This window comes from Alosa alosa, chromosome 17 (genome assembly GCF_017589495.1).
Source record: "Alosa alosa isolate M-15738 ecotype Scorff River chromosome 17, AALO_Geno_1.1, whole genome shotgun sequence".
NCBI classification, from domain to species: Eukaryota; Metazoa; Chordata; class Actinopteri; order Clupeiformes; family Clupeidae; genus Alosa; species Alosa alosa.
Genome location: NC_063205.1, coordinates 30010077 through 30031187, shown reverse-complemented (window position 1 = coordinate 30031187; position 21111 = coordinate 30010077). Strand labels below are relative to the sequence as shown.

Genomic DNA, 21111 nt, shown 5'->3' with positions numbered 1-21111 from the left:
TTAAATAGGTGGATAATTTAAATGGTTAAATTATTTAGGTAGATAATTGGCTTGATAACGGACAGTTGGAACAGCTCTAATGTTTTTTGCTAGCAGTTATGCTAACTATGTTATCAAAGATAATAATGTTAACCAAGTTACTTAACTTAGTTAACTTAGCTAATGTTTTCATTTTTAATAGTTATGCTAACTAGCACTATGTTAACCATGTGACTTAGCTAACCTAGCTAATAATTTTTAGGTACATAGGTATGCTAACTATGCTAACTAGCATGTTAACATGTTAAGTATGCTTACCATGTGACTTAGCTAATCATTTTTAGTAGGTATGCTAACTATTTTAACTAGCATGTTAACATGCTAACTATGTTAACCATGTGACTTAGCTAACCTAGCTAATCATTTTTAAAGTTATGTTAACTAGCATGCTAACATACTAACTATGCTAACCATGTTACTTAGTTAACTTAGCTAATCATTTTTAGCAGTTTTGCTAAAAATGCTAACTAACATGCTAACTATGCTAACCATGTTACTTAGCTAACTTAGCTAATCATTTTTAGTAGTTTTGTTAAAAATGCTAACATGCTAACTAGCTACAGTGGGTAGGAGTCATAGTTGATGATAAGTAACAGTTACAATGGCTGAACAGTTAAAAAGTTCAGTAGTTTAAAGGGTTAAATTGTTTAACAGTGAAATATTGTAGTGAGGACTTTTATTTTGAAACAGTTTTTGGCAGAGGAAGCAGTTGAACGGGATGTGTAGTCTTAATAGGGCCAGTTTGTATGCTTAAAGCCTGAGACTGGCAGTTGGTCCAGGTGGCCTGAACACCTGCCATAGGATTCTAATTGCTGTGATGTCAGAAAGGGCAATGTTAAGTCAATGGGGACATTTTGATAGTTTTTAATTAATAGTTTAAAAAGTATAAAAGTTACAAAGCTGAAAAATACATAGCACCCATGTCCTAAGTAAGACCTACGTAACATAGTTTGAATGAAGTTTCTCGTTAAGCGGTTTGAAGCTGCATTAAATCGTTAGAAGAAGAATAAGAACTAGAAAAGCATTTCCTGAAGGAAATACAGTGCATGAAAATGCAAAAAATATGATGTAACATATCATACAGAGTAAAAACAAACTATATTGGTTGCTAGGTAGATGAGGTTTAATATAGTTGAAATGACTGAACAGTTAAATAAGTGGATAGTTTAAATGGTTAAATTATTTAGGTAGATAGTTGGCGATAACTGACACTTGGAATGGCTCTAATGTTTGCTAGCAATTATGCTAACTATATTAACAAAGATAATAATCTTGTAACAAGTTACTATGCTAACTAATGCTAACAATGTTAAAATGTTAACTAAAGATGTTAACCATGTTACTTAGCTAACTTAGTTAATAATTTTTAGGTGTTATGCTAACTATCTTAACCATGTCAACCAGGTAACTTAGCTAATCATTTTTAGCAGTTTTTCTAAAATCTTTAGTAGCATCTTAACATGCTTAGCATCTTAACTATCTTAACCATGTGACTTAGCTAACTAGCTAATCATTTTTTTAGCAGTTTTTTAAAATGTTAACATCTTTAACATCTTAACTATCGCTAACCATGTGACTTAGCTAACTTAGCTAATCATTTTTTTAACAGTTTTGTTAAAATGCTAACTAAGATCTTAACATCTTAAAGATGCTAACCATGTGACTTAGCTAACTTAGCTAATTATTTTTAGCAGTTTTGCTTTAAAATCTTGTTAACGTCTTGGCTTGTCTTTAACATCTTCTTCTTTGCTAACCATGTGACTTAGCTAACTTAGCTAATCATTATAAGTAGTTTTGCTAAAAATGCTTGCTAGCAGATGTAACTTTACTAACCATGTGACTTAGCCAACTTAGCTAATCATTTATAAGTAGTTTTTCTTTAAAAATCTTGTAAGATCTTAACATGCTTAGCATCTTAACTATCTTGCTAACCATGTGACTTAGCTAACTTACTAATCATTTTTAGCAGTTTTGTAAAAATGTTAACTAAGCGTGCTAACATCTTGCATCTAACTATCTTAACCATGTTACTTAGCTAACTAGCTAACTAGCTACAGTGGGTAGGAGTCATAGTTGATGACAAGTAACAGTTACAATGGCTGAACAGTTAAAAGTTCAGTAGTTTAAAGCGTTAAATTGTTTAACAGTGAAATATTGTAGTGAGGACTTTTATTTTGAAACAGTTTTTGGCAGAGGAAGCAGTTGAAAGGATGTGTAGTCTTAATAGGGCCAGTTTGTATGCCTGAGACTGGCAGTTGATCCAGGTGGCCTGAACACCTGCCATAGGATTCTAATTGCTTAACGGCTCTATTGTGATGTCATCAGCCCATGTTAAGTCTATGGGGAAATTTTGAGTAGTTTTTAATTAATAGTTTAAAAAGTATAAAAGTTACAAAGATGAAAAATACATAGCCCACATGTCCTAAGTAAGACCTACGTAACATAGTTTGAATGAAGTTTCTACGTTAAACGGTTGAAGCTGCATTAACTGCGTTAGAAGAAGAAGAATAAGAAGAAGAAGAAGAAAATGCCTAGGAAGAACAGTACAGTGCATTTTCATGCACTGTAACTAGAAAAGCATTTCCTGAAGGAAATACAGTGCATGAAAATGCAAAAATATGATGTCAAATATCATAGAGTAAAACAAACTATATTGGTTGCTAGGTAGATGAGGTTTAATATAGTTGGAATGACTCAACAGTTAAATAGGTGGATAGTTTATATAGGTAAATAATTTACTTGGTAGATAAGGTTTAATATAGTTGGAATGATTGAACGGTTAAATAAGTGGATAGTTTAAATGGTTAAATTATTTAGGTAGATAGTTGACGATAACTGACACTTGGAATGGCTCTAATGTTTGCTAGCAGTTATGCTAACTATATTAACAAAAGATAATAATGTTAACCAAGTTACTATGCTAACTAGCATGCTAACAATGTTAAAATCTTGAAGTATCGTAAACCATGTGACTTAGGCTAACTTAGCTAATTATTTTTTTAGCAGTTATGCTAACTAACATGTTAACATGCTAATTATCTTAACTATGCTAACCATGTTACTTAGCTGACTTAGCTAATCATTTTAAGCAGTTTTGCTAAAATGCTAACATGTTAGCATCTTAACTATCTTAACCATGATACTTAGCTAATCATTTTAAGCAGTTTTGCTAAAATCTTGTAGCATCTTAGCATCTTAACTATATCTTAACCATGTGACTTAGCTAATCATTTTTTTTTAGTTTTCCTAAAATTCTAACTAGCATGCTAACTATCTTAACCATGTTACTTAGCTAACTTAGCTAATCATTTTAAGCAGTTTTCTTAAAAATCTTAATTAGCATCTTAACATCTAGCATGCTAACCATGTGACTTAGCTAACTTAGCTAACTAGCTACAGTGGGTAGGAGTCATAGTTGATGACAAGTAACAGTTACAATGGCTGAACAGTTAAAAAGTTCAGTAGTTTAAAGGGTTAAATTGTTTAACAGTGAAATATTGTAGTGAGGACTTTTATTTTGAAACAGTTTTGGCAGAGGAAGCAGTTGAACAGGATGTGTAGTCTTAATAGGGCCAGTTTGTATGCTTAAAGCCTGAGACTGGCAGTTGGTCCAGGTGGCCCGAACACCCTGCCATAGGATTCTAATTGCTTAACGGCTCTATTGTGATGTCATCAGCCCATGTTAAGTCTATGGGGAAATTTTGAGTAGTTTTTAATTAATAGTTTAAAAAGTATAAAAAGTTACAAAGTTGAAAAAAATACAAAGCCCACATGTCCTAAGTAAGACCTACGTAACATAGTTTGAATGAAGTTTCTACGTTAAACGGTTTAGGCTGCATTAACTGCGTTAGAAGAAGAAGAATAAGAAGAAGAAGAAGAAGAAGAAGAAAAAGCCTTGGAATAACAGTACAGTGCATTTTCATGCACTGTAAAAAGCCTTGGAATAACAGTACAGTGCATTTTCATGCACTGTAATAATAAGAAGAATTCGGATAACAGTAGAGTTCATTTTCATGCACTCTATCTAGAAAAGCATTTCCTGAAGGAAATACAGTGCATGAAAATGCAAAAATATGATGTAAAATATCATACAGAGTAAAAAAACAAACTATACTGGTTGCTAAGTAGATGAGGTTTAATATAGTTGGAATGACTGAACAGTTAAATAGGTGGATAGTTTAAATGGTTAAATTATTTAGGTAGATAGTTGACGATAACTGACAGTTGGAATGGCTCTAATGTTTGCTAGTAGTTTTGCTAACTATGTTAACAAAGATAATAATATTAACCAAGTTACTATGCTAACTAGCATGCTAACAATGTTAAAATGCTAATTATGGTAACCATGTGACTTAGCTAACCTAGCTAATAATTTTTAGTAGTTATGCTAACTATGCTAACTAACATGTTATCATGCTAACTATGTTAACCATGTTACTTAGATAACTTAGCTAATCATTTTTAGTAGTTTTGCTAAAAATGCTTTAACTAACATCTTAACATCTAACTATCTTAACCACGCGTTACTTAGCTAACTTAGCTAATCGTTTTTAACAGTTTTGCTAAAAATGCTAACTAGCATGCTAACATGCTAGCTTGCTAACTATGCTAACCATGTTACTTAGCTAACTTAGCTAATTGTTTTTAGCAGTTTTGCTAAAAATGCTAACTAGCATGCTAGCTTGCTAACTATGCTAACCATGTTACTTAGCTAACTTAGCTAATCGTTTTTAGCAGTTTTGCTAACAATGCTAACATGCTAACTATGTTAACTAGCTACAGTGGGTAGGAGTCATAGTTGATGACAAGTAACAGTTACAATGGCTGAACAGTTAAAAAGTTCAGTAAGGGTTAAATTGTTTAACAGTGAAATATTGTAGTGAGGACTTTTATTTTGAAACAGTTTTTGGCAGAGGAAGCAGTTGAACAGGATGTGTAGTCTTAATAGGGCCAGTTTGTATGCTTAAAGCCTGAGACTGGCAGTTGATCCAGGTGGCCGGAACACCTGCCACAGGATTCTAATTGCTTAACGGCTCTATTGTGATGTCATCAGCCCATGTTAAGTCTATGGGGAAATTTTGAGTAGTTTTTAATTAATAGTTTAAAAAGTATAAAAGTTACAAAGTTGAAAAATACAAAGCCCACATGTCCTAAGTAAGACCTACGCAACGCAGTTTGAATGAAGTTTCTACGTTAACCCTCTATACCCCGTAGCGGCCGTCGACGGCCGTTCTGTATTCTCCTGTAACGGCCGCGGCCGGCCGCAATTCTTAAAGAGACATCTGCTACAGTATAACCTTCATACATGAAATAATACAGCGTTAGTGGATAAATAAACACCAGACTTTTATTTTGACACACTTAAATGGCTAGGTCGCTATTGACATTTCTCGGTATTTTGAGTTTAGCCTGTTGACTGACCGGCTGAGGACTTACGGTGCCTCTGGAGTTATGGCTTCTAACAAGCGTCCGCGTCTTTTCTCATTAGATGAGATGGTATTGATGTGCATCCACCATGTTTTGATGTAAGTGACGATCATATTGATGTAAGAAAATGACAAAATAAAAACATGAAAGTGTAATAAATTTAACGTTAGCATCCTCCCGTTTGTCATGACTGACTTAGCTGCCTCTCTGGCATAAAAAATTGTATGGCTGTCACTGTGAAAGTCAGTTTGAGTTTAGCTAGCACCAGCAAAATATAGGCATGATTCAATGATGGGTCATGGCCTAATTAACAATAAAGTTTATGATAAACCCATGCCAGGTTTATTTGCAGTTATATCTTAACACATAACATTAACATTACCTTTCTGGCATGTACAGTAAAGCTTACATTATCGTTATCCCACTTACAGATAGTTATTGCAAACTACTACTTATGTATGTCTCTCTAAATTAGTTTTTGTTGACTAATAACCAAAGCGGAACCACCGTTGTGTTTTCTGCTTATGGATGTCAGGAAAATGTATTTGTATACAAGTAGGCCAATGTCTCGTCATCTTCGTGATTACAAAAAGCCTGCTAATTTGCTACCTTCACTGATGTAACGTTAACGTTAGTCTGAGACTTCGTAATGTTAGCACAGGATAGGTTGAAGGTTAGTGAACGAAAGTGCAACAGGTTCATTATCATCAACTGATCAAGTTTAGATAAATTATATAACATGATGTGCATATAAAACAAAAACGTAAATCCATGTCAGGATTAACAGTCCCTGTTGTTGGTGACATGCTTATCAAATGAGTCCGCGATTTCATACGCTATGCTTCATGGCCTCGTTAGTTCATATCCTCATCATTTTTTAGCTGTAAGGCTCACTGTCCAGCTAAATCCCAAATAAGTGCAAGATATGCCAGTCTATTTCAATGAAATCAGTACTCATATAGTATCGTGTTTCCCAGCTTCTAATACAGAAATATGTGAACCATATTTATAACTTTTTGTTAGTGAAAACTTTGAGACTGTAAGTGAGTAGGCCTATGGCTGTCTATGGGAAACATGAATATATAATTTTTAATGGATCATATATCATTTGAAAGAGCAATTTCTAATCTTTAAACTGAAAGAAACTTACAATTGACACTTTTCATTAGATTTTTAGTTATTCTTGGTTATTTAAAATGTTTCTCAAATTGCCCTTTTCTCTTAGAATTCCCAGGAATCTGAAGCATTGTTGTAGAATTCCACTGGGGTATAGAGGGTTAAACGGTTGAAGCTGCATTAACTGCGTTAGAAGAAGAAGAATAAGAAGAAGAAGAAAAAGCCTTGGAATAACAGTACAGTGCATTTTCATGCACTGTAAAAAGCCTTGGAATAACAGTACAGTGCATTTTCATATACTGTAAAAAGCCTTGGAATAACAGTACAGTGCATTTTCATGCACTGTAATAAGAAGAAGCCTAGGAAGAACAGTACAGTGCATTTCCATGCACTGTAATAAGAAGAAGCCTAGGAAGAACAGTACAGTGCATTTTCATGCACTGTAATAAGAAGAAGCCTAGGAAGAACAGTACAGTGCATTTTCATGCACTGTAATAAAATGCCTTGGAAGAACAGAACAGTGCATTTTCATGCACTGTAATAAGAAGCCTAGGAAGAACAGTACAGTGCATTTTCATGCACTGTAATAAGAAGCCTAGGAAGAACAGTACAGTGCATTTTCATGCACTGTAATAAGAAATTTTGGAAGAACAGTATAGTGCATTTTCATGCACTATAATAAGAAGAAGCATAAGAATAAGAAGCCTAGGAAGAACAGTACAGTGCATTTTCATGCACTGTCATAAGAAGAAGCCTAGGAAGAACAGTACAGTGCATTTTCATGCACTGTAAATAAGAAGCCTAGGAAGAACAGTACAGTGCATTTTCATGCACTGCAATAAGCATAAGAATAAGAAGCCTAGGAAGAACAGTACAGTGCATTTTCATGCACTGTAATAAGAAGCCTAAGAAGAACAGTACAGTGCATTTTCATGCACTGTAATAAGAAGAAGCCTAGGAAGAACAGTACAGTGCATTTCCATGCACTATAATAATATTAATAATAATATTAAGAATAATTCGGATAACAGTAGAGTGCATTTTCATGCACTCTAATAATACTAGAAAAGCATTTCCTGAAGGAAATACAGTACATGAAAATGCAAAAAATATGATGTAAAATGTACATGCTAACTATGATGTAGCATGCTAACTATGCTAACCATGCTAACTTGCTATAGTGGGTAAGAGTCATAGTTGATAACAAGTAACAGTTACAATGGCTGAACAGTTAAAAAGTTCAGTAGTTTAAAGGGTTAAATTGTTTAACAGTGAAATATTGTAGTGAGGACTTTCATTTTGAAACAGTTTTTGGCAGAGGAAGCAGTTGAACAGGATGTGTAGTCTTAATAGGGCCAGTTTGTATGCTTAAAGCCTGAGACTAGGCAGTTGATCCAGGTGGCCTGAACACCTGCCATAGGATTTTAATTGCTTAACGGCTCTATTGTGATGTTATCAGCCAATGTTAAGTCTATGGGGAAATTTTGAGTAGTTTTTAATTAATAGTTTAAAAAGTATAAAAGTTACAAAGATGAAAAATACATAGCACCCATGTCCTAAATAAGACATACCTGTCAACACCCGTTTTTCCCGGGTTTCTCCCGTATTTCAAGGTCATCTCCCAGCACCCTCCCGTTTTGTTATTTCTCCCGGAAAACTCCCGTAATTTGCATGGCCATCAAACTTCATTTTAAAATCATTGATCCATTCAGGTTGCCAGGTAGTGTATGAAATACACCCTACACATACACGATCACTTAGTTTCAATTTCAACTCTTTTGTCATAGGCTAAAACCTGGCAACCCAAAACCCAAATAAGGAAGCGGGTGCCTTCTGCGCAGCCTGAGTCTCGTCGTAAGCAAGCGGACTAGTTGAATGGCCTACTCCAGAACTAGCTGTTGTGAAATTGTTGGGAATTTAATTAATTAACACATCACAGAAACTGAGTGTTGTTGATACACTGAACTTGTTCCCTCGGAACCAAATCTGACAGCAAGCAGCTTTGGAGTTTTAGAAGTAGGCTGCAGGCAGGCAGCTGGTGGATACATAACTGGCATGCGTAAGGTAATGGTAAGGTAAAAGCAATGACCGAAATGCAGTGTTGAAACACGTGTATGAAACGTATTAAATATGCAAACACAGATCCGGTATAAACACAGCCCCCGAAAAAAAAAATCTCCCGTTTTTGGAAAGCTAAATGTTGACTGGTATGACTGGAACATTCATGTCTAGTAGTATTCATGCACGCCAGCTGTTTACTGTCTTTAAAGCACCAGGTGCGTCTGTCTAATTCTCAAACAGCAGAATGCTTAAATGCTATGTTAAGCTACAAGTAGGCCTAGGTCAATGTATAACATTAGCTTGGGATGTTTTTAAGCATTGGTAGTTGTTATAGCAGCTGCATCCCTTCTAAATATCAAAATATTGAAATGCTAACTTATGTTTTCTTTCTCCCTCAAGGTGCTTTGCTTAAATTTCTCAGCCCTCAGGCTCTTCCTAAGGATACCTCCAGTGATGAAGATGGCCTGAAAGGTTAATCTTATGTGTGTGTGTGTGTGTGTGTGTACTTGTATGTTGGATTTAGTTATTGTGCACTTTTTTTACATTTATATTGGATTTTATGGTACGGTGGTGTTTTTGCAAATGTTCAAATGTTCAAAATGTTCAAAACTAATGCACAGTATATATGCAACTGCAGTATTTGCACTGTCAAAATGTTGTATTTATATAAACTGTGGGTGAACTTAAACTGTATGGCTATGCGGTGGTTCCTGTAGGCTTTGCGTGCGGTGGGGGCCTCCATGTCCATTTTGCTTGGGGCCCCCAAATTCCTTGAAACGGCCCTGCCGCCGATACCTTTAAAGGCATGGATTCGCACGTTTGAAAACATTCTTCTGGCTATGTCTGACGAGGACTTGCCTGCAGTCAGAAAGCGCACGTTGTTGATTCACTGTTTGGGCACGGAGGGCCAAAGAGTCTTTTACACACTTCCAGTTGCAAACGAGTCATACGAAGAGGCTTTGAAGGCTATCCAGGATTTTTTTTCACCAAAAGTGAACGTTGTGGCAGAAAGTTAACGCTTCAGACAACAACGCCGGCGAGGTACAGACCAGTTCGCTTTGAGGCTGCTTTGAGGAATGCTGGACCATGTCCAGTTTGAGGCAATCCAGAAGAGGAAATGTTACGGGACCAGATTGTCGAAAAAAGACAAATTCAAAGAGGAAATGTTACGCGTGCATCAGGGGGGGAGCATTTGCTCCTAGAGGTACCATTGACTCTATCTAAAGCTTTAACAATAGCACGCTAGATTGAGACGGCTGTAACAGGGGCTAAAGCTATGTGCACAGAAAGAACCGATGGCGCGGTACATGCAGTTCAAGTCGAAGGCTCACAGCAGCATGGCAAGTTCAGGAGGGGGAAAAGTCAACCGCCTCCGTCTTCTCAAAAAGTACAAGGAAAAACATGCTACAGGTGTGGTTCTGCTCAACATACAGCTAATTTCCAGGGGTGTCCTGCTAAAGAAGCACTTTGCAATGCCTGCAAAAAGAAAGGACATTTTGCAAAAGTATGCAGGGGTAGCAAACAGGTTCAGGAGATTGCTGTGCCTGAGGTAACCATTTTGAATGTGAGTGTTGGAAATGCTTGCAATATCATGTACACCGTTAAAGTGAGTACACAAAAGATGGAGAGCCAGGACATTGATTTAATGCTAGATACAGGCTCAGCAGTGTCCATCTTATCAGAGACTGTGTACACAAAGCTCTTCACTACAGCTGTACTTGAAAAGCCTGCCTACAGACTTAAAGACTATGGGGGTAATGATATCTCTGTGCTGGGTTGCCTGAAAGCGACTGTGACTTTTGGTGGCAGTAGTACTGTCTCAGACCTCTACATTGCAAAACGCAGGTCTGCAGTGCTAGGCAGGGATTTGTTTTCTGAATTACAAATGCAAGTGATAAATGGCCAAGTTACAACGAAGCTGTCTACAGCCACTGTCCAGAACGTTAAACGGAACACACTGGGATGTGCTAAGGGCTTTACACCCTGGTTAAAGTAATGCGGCCAGGGATTACACCAGTTCAACAGAAACTGCGTAGGTTGCCTTTTGCTGTTAGAGAAGCAGTGTCTGAGGAGTTGAAAAAACTGGTGGGATGTCATAGAGCCTGTAGATTCTTCAGAGTGGATCTCACCCATAGTTGTCACCACAAACAAAGGGGGTAGAGGACTGAGGCTCTGTGTTGATTTGCGAGAGCCTAACAAGGCTATAGTGGTGGATGGCTTTCCACTGCCACACATGGAAGAAATGTTTACAGAGCTGAGAGGATCAACACTGTTTTCTACATTAGATCTTCAGAGTGCTTATTACCAGGTGCCTCTTCACAAAGACAGCCGCGAGTTTGACAACATTCATCACCCATGATGGCCTGTTTCGATTTAAGCTGGTGCCATAATGACTGGCATCCGGCCCAGCTGCTTCCAGCGGATGATGTCATCGATCGTGAAAGACATACAAGGGGTCCAGTGCTACTTAGATATCATCATAATAGCAGGACCAACAGCTGAGGTACATGACAAAAGGCTGACTGTGGTGCTCCAGCGCATCAAGGAGGCTGGACTAATGCTGAATCTGTCAAAATGCAATATAAGACAAAAAGAACTCTCTTTCCTGGGCCATACAGTGTCAGTAAAAGGCCTTCAGCCAGATGCCACACATGTGACAGCTGTCACTCAAGCACCACCACCTACAGACCTTCCAAAACTGCGCTCATTCCTGGGACTCACATCCTGGTACTCAAAGTTCATAGGCTACGCTGCTGTTGTTGAGCCTCTCCGAGCACTTCTCCGTGGCTCTGAGTCATTCACATAGACACCTGTGGCTCAGAAGAGTTTTGACACTGTGAAAGAACTCATAGTGAATAGCCCTGCACTTTCACTGTTTAACCCAGAACTACCTACAGTTGTCACTACAGACGCTTCTGATTATGGCCTGGGCGCGGTACTTACCCAGATGCACCCAGATGGATCAGAGAAAACTGTGGCCTTTGCATCACGCACACTCACCCAGGCAGAAAGGAAATACTCCACTGTAGAAAAAGAAGCTTTGGGGTGTGTGTGGGCAACTGAAAAGTGGAGAACGTACTTATGGGGAGACATTTCACATTACGTACCGACCACAGTCCTTTGACTACACTGCTTGCATCTAAAGGTCAAGGTAGAGCAGGCATGCGGATCGCCAGGTGGTCGTCTAGACTGCTTTCATTCACATACAACCTCCAGTACAAGCCAGGACGGGAGAACGTAACAGCAGACTGTCTATCCAGGCTTCCACTCCCTCACTCAGAGCCTAGTTTAGAGGAAGACATAGAAGTTGCACTTAATTCTACACTGACAGCTGTTACCGATGCTGAGTTTAAGGCTGCATGCACCTCATGTCCTGTTCAAACAGAGTTGCGTGGACTTCTTACCTCAACATGGCCTGCTTCAGCAAAACACCTCACTCCAGCCCTGCAGCCATTCTTCAAACTTCGATATGAACTCTCCCTACAGGGTGATTGTGTGGTACGTGGCCCACACAGACTCGTGGTGCCAGACAGTCTTCAGTCGAAATTCATCTCCCTGGCCCACGACACACACCAAGGCATAGTGAGGACAAAGCAAAGACTCAGAGAAGCATACTGGTGGCCTGGCATGGATGCTCAGGTAGAGACTGCTAGCAAATCATGCATCACGTGTCAGTCCCATGACAAGTCAGCGGTCACTCACACTCCTCCACTACAGCCTGTGCCATATCCTGATGGTGCCTGGGAGAGGGTGGCAATAGACATAGTGGGGCCTTTTGAAAGAGCACCCATAGATTGTCGCTTTGCAGTTACACTGATCGATTACCACAGCAAGTGGCCTGAAGTGGCTTTTCTTTCCCATGCCACCTCTCAGACTGTCATCCAGTTCTTGTCATCTGTTTTCAGCAGGGAAGGCGACCCCAAAGAGCTGATTTTGGATAATGGATCTCAATTTGTGTCACTGGAGTTCGAGACGTTCCTCCAGGACAGGGGGATTGTACACAGGATGTCATTGTGGTTGAGATATCTGACATTTTTCTGTTAAAGATTGGCATGGAGACAATGGGACATGGTTGCCTTTGTCGGTGTCCTTATGTGAACTTGCACAGGTCAACTTGCTCATCTTTACTTGCATACCACTTCACACCAGTGCTTCAGACCAGGGCTGATGCTTCAGCAATAGCCGTCACTGAAAAGCTGAGAAATCCTCAAATGTCATATAATCAATTTCATCCTAAGAATACAAGGCATTTTATCAGCGTTATGGATGTGACATGAAATGGACACACTTTTGTGAGAGATTACAGGTTTTCTACAAACTCTGTGAATTTTGAAGGAAACTGCCGAAACTATGATATATGTACCATGAAGGAGACTTGAATGAACACAAAAAGTGTGTTTTTGAAACTATTCATTTTCGTAATGCATTATGTAGGAAAAACTGCCGTTATGGATGTGACGGTTTCACGTTATGGATGTGACGTGTCTGAACCAGTCCTCGACAAACTACATAAAACACATAATTAAGTAGTGAATTTTGATATGAAACAATTGAAATAGTAATCATGAAAAACTAGCGATGAAATTATTGCATCCTCAGTGCCCACTATGATCCACAGGAAGAATCAGGACAACAAGTCATTTAGAATATAAAAAATAAATTAATTTTTTTATTTTACATCATCATCAATTTTGGTCAGTGATTCCCGGGAAACACCAGGGAACATGAAACTTGGTGGCCACTCCCCTAAATAACTAGCCCTACCTGAACCGTTGCACCCAAGATGACAAAATATTTATGGTATGTTAGTCTCAAGAGCCCGCATGAACCTAACCCATACCCACTCATTTGTGATTTGCACACATAAAGTACATGCGCGCACATGCACACATGCACACACACGCACGCACAGTCGCACACATACAGACAGGCAAGTACACACACACATAAACACATACAGACAGGCAAGCACACGCACACATGCACAAACACCCACCCACATGAATGCAGACACACAAACACACACACACAGGCACGCATACGCATGTGGGCATGCAAACACACACACACACACACACACACACATAAACACACAAACACAGGCACGCATACGCACATGCACACACACAGAGTCACACACACACAGACACACACACACACACTCTCTTATAAACAAAAGCAAACTCACATATGCACACACTCATTTACATGCACATGAGTTGCAGGAGTAGGAGATGGAGACAAATTGACAAGCGTGATTTATTTTTGTGAAGAGAATATGCAGGACTGAGAGGCGGTCATATTTTATACCGCTATGCGGTACATCTAGTTTATTGCTGCCCTTATTCATGTTACTCTGTGGGTATTAGCTACAGAGGACCTGACACTTCAAATGCTGTCATATCGCGTCACATTTAAAATTAAACTGTGTTAAGCAGGCGTGAGCGGCAGGCTGAACAGATCTGCAACAGAAGGAGGTTGCTATGTTAACTCCAGCTGCAAAGTCAGCCATCTTCACCAGCTAACACGATAATCCAGTTACTGTACAACATTAGTATGACAGTTACAGGAAGATAATCTCTCAGATTTTCGTTATTAGGCCACTTGAAAATAGCCTATGGCTAGGCTAATCACTGGAGGTATTTTAATATTATGTTTGTTTTGCTAATGGTTAGGCAAGGCCTCCCTGTGGTTTTGATCCACCTTATAATCTTTGAAATGTCAGTTGTAAACACTAAGTTGAAATGCGTTGAAACTGACATGCCACCAGAACAGACGTTTTATCGGCTTTGAGGTATAATAAAGTCCCCAGTCTTGTAAATTCACATTATGTAACATCCATAACGCACCATTAAAGGTTTTAAAAGTAAGAAAGGTGTGGTCTGGTCAGATTTGGTCATCACACTTTACATTGATATAAATCAGCTTTGCACAGACACTATGGACATTGTCGCATCAACACTGTATGTGTAGCATAAACTTTTCCTATAAAACATTATGGATGTGACATGGCCATGGAACTTGCTGACTTAAAAACAAAAGCCTTACAAATGTAAGGAGTTGTGCTCTTAAAGCCAAGCTGAGCATAGACATTACTCTACCATTCCCTTGTCAATCTGGAATTTGTCAAATGACACAATTTGTTTTGGTCCATTTATCCACTTTTTGAAATATGTATAATATTACCATGTGAAATATGTTGTTTCTGTATGGTTGCACAACTTTTTTTTCCATGGCAAGGATGACCTTTGCATGGAATTGCCCCCTTGACATGTCTTTAAGTTTTGGGTTACAATATACAGGTGGGCTCTCTGTTGATTTTAATGAGTAGGCCTAAGCCTAAAAGTTACAGCATTTCTATCACAATTGACCAGACTTTGACCTTTTGTCTTCTTTAAACAAAATTCTGACTATGATTGTTCCTTGTATTGCATCATGAGCCATCACTGCACCTATTGCATTCTACTGTAGTCTTAAGCCTAGCTCAGTCATTATGTTGTACCACATCACCCTCCATTAGAAGTGCAATGAGCTGCATTGAGCATAATAAACTGCATTTAGAATTCCAAATCCATATTTCTAGATATTTTGGTAAAAGTAACTTAAAAAAGTAATACAATAGTAGTGTAATGCCTTACAATTCAGAGACAGTAATATTATAATGTAATGAATTACTTTGAAATTACAATAATAAGTAATACATAATATATTACGATTTTGAAGTAACTTGCCTAACACTGATTAAACCACATGTCACTGCTTGACTAAATGAAAATATAGGCTACTGAACATGCATGGAGATCGTCATAGTTGACAGAAATTACGATTTGTGCCAACATGTTGTAGAAACACAACCACAGCCTTTAGGCCTATTTGGTGCAAATCTTCTACATTGGTTATAGTCAGCTTATTCACATTAACTGTAGGCTATCACCACAAGTGTATAGACTACTAAATGTTTTGCCCAAGTTTGTGTGCCGCCATCACATTTTGCAAAATTAGGGCTATACTAACCTACCAGTTGACACTTTTTCGTTACAGCGACTCCAACATTGATTGTGCATCTAATGTAACACTTTCCGGTGGAGAGCAGGGTAGGAATTTCCGCGGCGACCACGACGGCCATGGCCGTCGTTGCCTCTTGTTGGCCAGCGGGGGCCCCTTTGAAAATCAGAGGTTTACAGGCCACGGTGGCCTTGGTGCCCCCTTCTTTCAATATTATGCTTTGCATCCTACCAATAGCGATTTTTATTTAGCCTGTGGCCTGTCAAAATAATCTTAGCATTCACAGCAAAATTAATTTAGTCTTTTACGCAGTGGAGACAGTGACAGCTAAGAAAGAGAAAGTCGCGTCAAATTCACCCATTCATCTCAGTTGAACTACTCATGTAGCCTATTCATCACACAGACATCACAAGTATCACATGAAAGAGCTTTTCTCAGCTTTTAAACGATGTTACCCGATAGTTGAACGGTTCAAGAAAAAGTAAATAATATAATTCAATTTAATCATACATTCTACTGAAGGTTTTATATCCCATGATCTCCCAACCCATTCATCTCGGTGGAATACTTCCACGAACCCTTTAACACACAACAAACCAATATCAGAATAAACAGCATACCTTACTGAACACAAAGGTGTAAGCAGTCCCCTGTACAGTTAGCCGTTCCAGAGTAATCCAGTTTTGAATTTGCAGTAAATTTCGACATGCATGGATGTCTCAAATTTGGGCTTTAAGTTTTACTATGTGTTTAAATTGTTCCACATGATTTCATAACCAAATACAAAACAAATGTTACAAATATTGCCTAGATATTGGTAAAATCAGAGGACAGCTGACTGAGTTTGTGAAAGTAGCCTTAGCCTAATGAGCACAAAATGCTAAGCATGCATCTAGGCTATTTGAGTTTCTTAAAAGCTGAGCTGTGGTTAAATTGTTCAATACATGATTTTATAACAGGCCAAATATAAAATAAATGTTATATATAGCCTAGATACCTGTAAATATTAGATGATCAGATGATTTACAGTTCTATGTAATATGTCATGTTTCATGTTTTTGTAATGTTTCATACAGTGATGCAGGTCTACTGCAGTGAATAGGCTAAATAAAACTTTGATCATTTTTATAGCCTACTACTGTATAGTTTACTTTGGCCTTGGTGCCCTGACATGTGGCCTTTGTGCCCCCCACCAAATATGCCCAACTGAAGGCCAAGTGGCCTTGCCCCCAGAATGGTGAAATTCCAAGCCTGGTGGAGAGACTTCCACTTTCCAAGTTCCACTTTCACTGTCGTTGTGAGCTAAAAGGCTATGGGAAATACTTTGAAGTTCCTTTTGAGTCCAAACATGAATAGGTTTTCTTTAAACTGTGCTACACTTTTCCACCAAGTTGTGCGAAAATTGTAGGTACCCGGAGTTTTTTTTATGTTAACAGACAAACCGCGACTACATGCCTACATGGTGCAGTAAAAGGAAGCTCTTCAGTAAGCGCGTGCAACTTAGGGACCGTTCGTTATTTATAAAACGGGGTCACCGGAGGAAAATAGGGGAGGTCATGTCTTTTATTCTTTGTTGAGGGAGGGTCACCTAATTTTTTTGTCTAGGAGAGGGGTCACCCATCTTTTGTATTAATGAAAACAGCAAAAAATCAAAGTGGCTTGTTTGATTGTTGATTTCTGTATGTCGCCATATAACGTTCTCTTTAGTTCCATAGCTCTGTAAACATTGAACAATGAAAATAAGGGAGATTTCTCCGCAAAAAATCGGAAAACATCCGTCCCCCATTAACGCGTTGGAAGGGTTGGAGCAACAAAGTAGCTTCATAAAGCCTAGAATACAGAAAAAAGCTACAAATGTAGCCTAGCCTTTTTAAAACAGTGTGCATATAAATAGCCAGTTTATGGTCTACAGTGTAGGCTAGTCTCCATCCTTTCTGTTTTGTTGTTTGCAAAAAAAAATATAGGGTTATGGTAACCAGCAACAAGGCCAACTTGGTTCCAAGTGAATATACAGGGGGTCATTTATTTATGGTCTCAGTGTAGCCTGGCAGGTGGTAGCCAACTTGGAGAATATACAGGGGGATTTAGCCTCTTAGCCTGGCAGGTGCCGTGACATAGCCTAGGGCCGAACAGCGCCAATGAATCGTGCTCTCACAACAACCACGTTGTTAACTTAAATAGGCCTACTGTAGGTTAACATCACTCTGAGTTCGCATTCAAGCAAGCAAAACGATGATTTGAATACATCTGCTTCTCTGGAAGGGCAAGGGGTAACAACAGGACAACACAGAGACAGGCCAGAATGCAGGACTAATGTTATGAGAGTATTACAGTAATATGGGATATTCTACGAGAAAATATTAAAACGGCAAGACAGCGGGGAAAAGTTAAAATGATAGGCCTAAACCCGGAAAAAGTTGGCATGTTAGGTATTTTTCGGTCCCTGTGATTATTTGTGAAATTGTGCAAACGTTCTTTTCAAGTCATTTGAGAAGGAAGGAGTGTAGCAAGCTCCCAAATTGACGCTTGTCTGAGAAATTGAGTTTTGGATAATGTTTAGCTTCGGCAGCTTTACAATGACTGAGGAAGCCTAGAGACGAGTCCATAGCAACAAGTTCATGTGTTGAATTTGTTATTACCCAGTGTGCTTTGTTGAATGGTCTCAATGTTTTATTGTTTTATTTCATGTGAATACTTACTAGAGGAGTAAATTATTTCAAGTAGGCTAATGCAGTTGCAGGAAGTGTGCATTTAGTTTCCATGCTTATTGTGTTTCCACAACAATGTTAGTGAGTAAATCTACTGAAATGGCCACCATCTTGGTGAAGTGTGATGTGTAAGATCAGAAAGCAGAGGGTTCGTTAGAACGATTGGTTACGTCGATGTGTTTTCATAGCGCTCGAAAGCGTGGGCGGAAGGTATTGACGATTGGCCGGGGAGGGTCATGTCTGTATTGAAAAGACTGCTGGAGGGTCGTTGAAAATTTCCTTGCCGGCAGGGTCATGCAACTTTTGATTGAAGCACTCAAAATCCCTCCGGTGACCCCGCTTATAAATAACGAACGGTCCCTTACGTTTATAAAATTATATTTATGGAATAAAATTAGATACCTCTGATTGCTGTTAACGGTTAAACTGCGATGATGTGAACACCAGCCAGCGGAGGGCACTTATATATATTCTTACTGTACTCTAATGTTTTTAAATTGTCCTAAAATTGTTGAGAACTGCTCTAAAACTTAAACTGTTTACTATGTTGTTAGTCGCTTTGGCTAAAAAGCGTCAGCCAAATGTAATGTAATGTAATGTAATGTAATGTAATATAGCCTAGGCTACCATGCATGGACTCGTAGGCTATATTTCCCCACAAACCAAGCGTCTGCTTGGACAAATCCACTTGAGGGGTGGGGCAGGGGGGCGCGATCGTAACACACACTGACCCGTAATGAAGAGGCCAAAATGATTGACCTGTCACCCCCCAATCCAAATGGATGCAACTGCATTTAAAGGCTAAGCCTAGGTCTACATGACGGGCCGCAAATAGGCTAAATAACTTTTAAAAAAAATCCCGGAGGTCACCGGCCCACATGTGGACCGGCCCACCGGGCATTTGCCCGGTTGTAGCCTACAGATTACCAGTCCGAGCCTGTCTCCTTGTACATTTCCTGTAGGTTTGGTAGGACACTTCTGGTGGTACGTTCAGCTGATGTACTCTCTTCAGAGCTTTACGGTCTAGCTCAGCTGTGGTAGCATTCCTATATCAGTCCATTTCTAATGGACAATAGACTCAAGTTTAATCACTTTACATTTCTATTGGTTTCTATGGACAGTATGTTTTCTCCAAGGATTTCCAAATAATTGAATTACTGTACCTACCCCTTTATATGCAGCTGATTATCAGTACCAGAGGAAGCAAAATAGGCCTAGAGCATCTGACCATGGCCATGCTTCACTTTAAACATGGTGCACCTGCACCTTTCAGGGTATTCGTCATTCTTCTTCATCCAAAAATACTACTGTTCTATAAGCTTGAACAAAACAGAATATTGAACCAAAACCATATAAATGAGTGACAATAGGTTTGGCAGTTAATTCTATGGAGCACCGGAGGCATATGTCTGCTGTTGCTATTAATGACAGGATATTTAACCTGTGTAGCCCTCCAAAAAAATCGCCGTACCGCCCCACCCCCCGGCTCCCCCGGAGACCGGTATAATAACTCGCACACTGACTGGTAGTAGCTGTCCCTTTCTGAACTTCATGCAGGCAGAGCAAACATGTAAATGTTGCACACCCAGTTTCTAAATAAACACAACTTGTTCAACTTTAATCTAATAACTGGACGTATTTACAGGTGTACATTATTCATCCCTAATCCATTAGAATACGAAAAGGGAAAGAACAGGGCTATGTAATAGCCTACTATTAAACACTATTGTAAAAAAACACACATATCACTTCCTCCGTTCATGAATTTATACAGGAACATTTGGTCCCTCCCATTGTTGACTCTATGGCTACTGCCTTGGCCTTGTTTTACCAAAAACAAAATCACCACATTCATGCATTTTCCTTTTCGTTATTCATTTCGCAGATGTGCGCATTTCCAAGGTTAACCCAAATCATGTGTCCCGGTGTTGCACCAAATTCTGTGACCTGTCGAATTTTGTGACTCTAGAGGGCGCTGTTTTATTAGAGTCTATGAATGTACTGAGCTGTACTGACACACTGATGAGGCAATTCTGTTATGTGTATAATTCTTCTAATAAACTTTGTACATTTTTGAAACATGGAACATTGACTGGGTGTGGGTGTATTATTCTAGAGTAGAGCTAAAGCCTACCCCTCACCACTCCAACACCGGCAGAGATCAGTGTTAAGCTCTGTGCTCCAACGCTATTAAAATAAGAATTTTAAGGGGAATCATTTGATTGTTAATTATCAACCTACCAAGAAAAACTGCAGCCCGACTGTCAAAATCACACAACCTTTGATCTGAGCATACGCCATCGCTAAAACAATAAAGGCAAGTCAATCAAAAATGCAGTTCGTCTCTCACGTTTAAAAGTAATTATATAGCCTACAGGTATAATTGAACAAAACATACTTTATGATCTGAATAAGATTATTGTGTTTCACACATGATAAAGGATTTAGTCTAATGCTAAATAACCTTAAAAAGAACTAGGCTACTCACGCCTTGATTGAAAGTTGAGATGCGCTGGCGGAAATATATTGAGATGCGCTGGCCGAAAAAGTCAGTCCACCACCGAGAGTAAAATTAAATGTCGCGTTCAACTTTTAACATAACTGAACATAACTCCTTTAACATAACTGAACAACAACAGTCACTGAGGTGAAAACATGGTGCAACTCGTAGCCTTCACAGTGAGCAATTGACACACACCTCCCTCCTAATAGCCCAAATAGCAGTAGACTCCGGACAGACTCCGCCTTAAAACTG

General features: G+C 38.9%; 1 protein-coding gene across 4 annotated transcripts in view; it reads right to left on the bottom strand.

Moving 5' to 3' along the window:
- The window catches only part of LOC125310347 (NXPE family member 3-like), a 78376-nt gene that overhangs the window by 19750 nt on the left and 37515 nt on the right, over window positions 1–21111 (bottom strand). Inside the window, exons 1-2 of one of the 4 annotated variants that reach the window (XM_048267672.1) lie at window positions 20845–21039; window positions 20598–20659 (exon numbers count right to left, since the gene is read on the bottom strand). The exons of 1 other annotated variant lie outside the window; for it this stretch is intronic. In XM_048267672.1, coding sequence (XP_048123629.1) covers window positions 20598–20657 — 60 coding nt within the window. In that variant the 5' untranslated portion in view covers window positions 20658–20659; window positions 20845–21039. Of the gene's footprint in view, window positions 1–19523; window positions 19674–20597; window positions 20660–20844; window positions 21040–21111 lie in introns of those variants that run through there. 2 more of the 4 variants (XM_048267673.1, XM_048267674.1) reach the window with 2 other exon arrangements.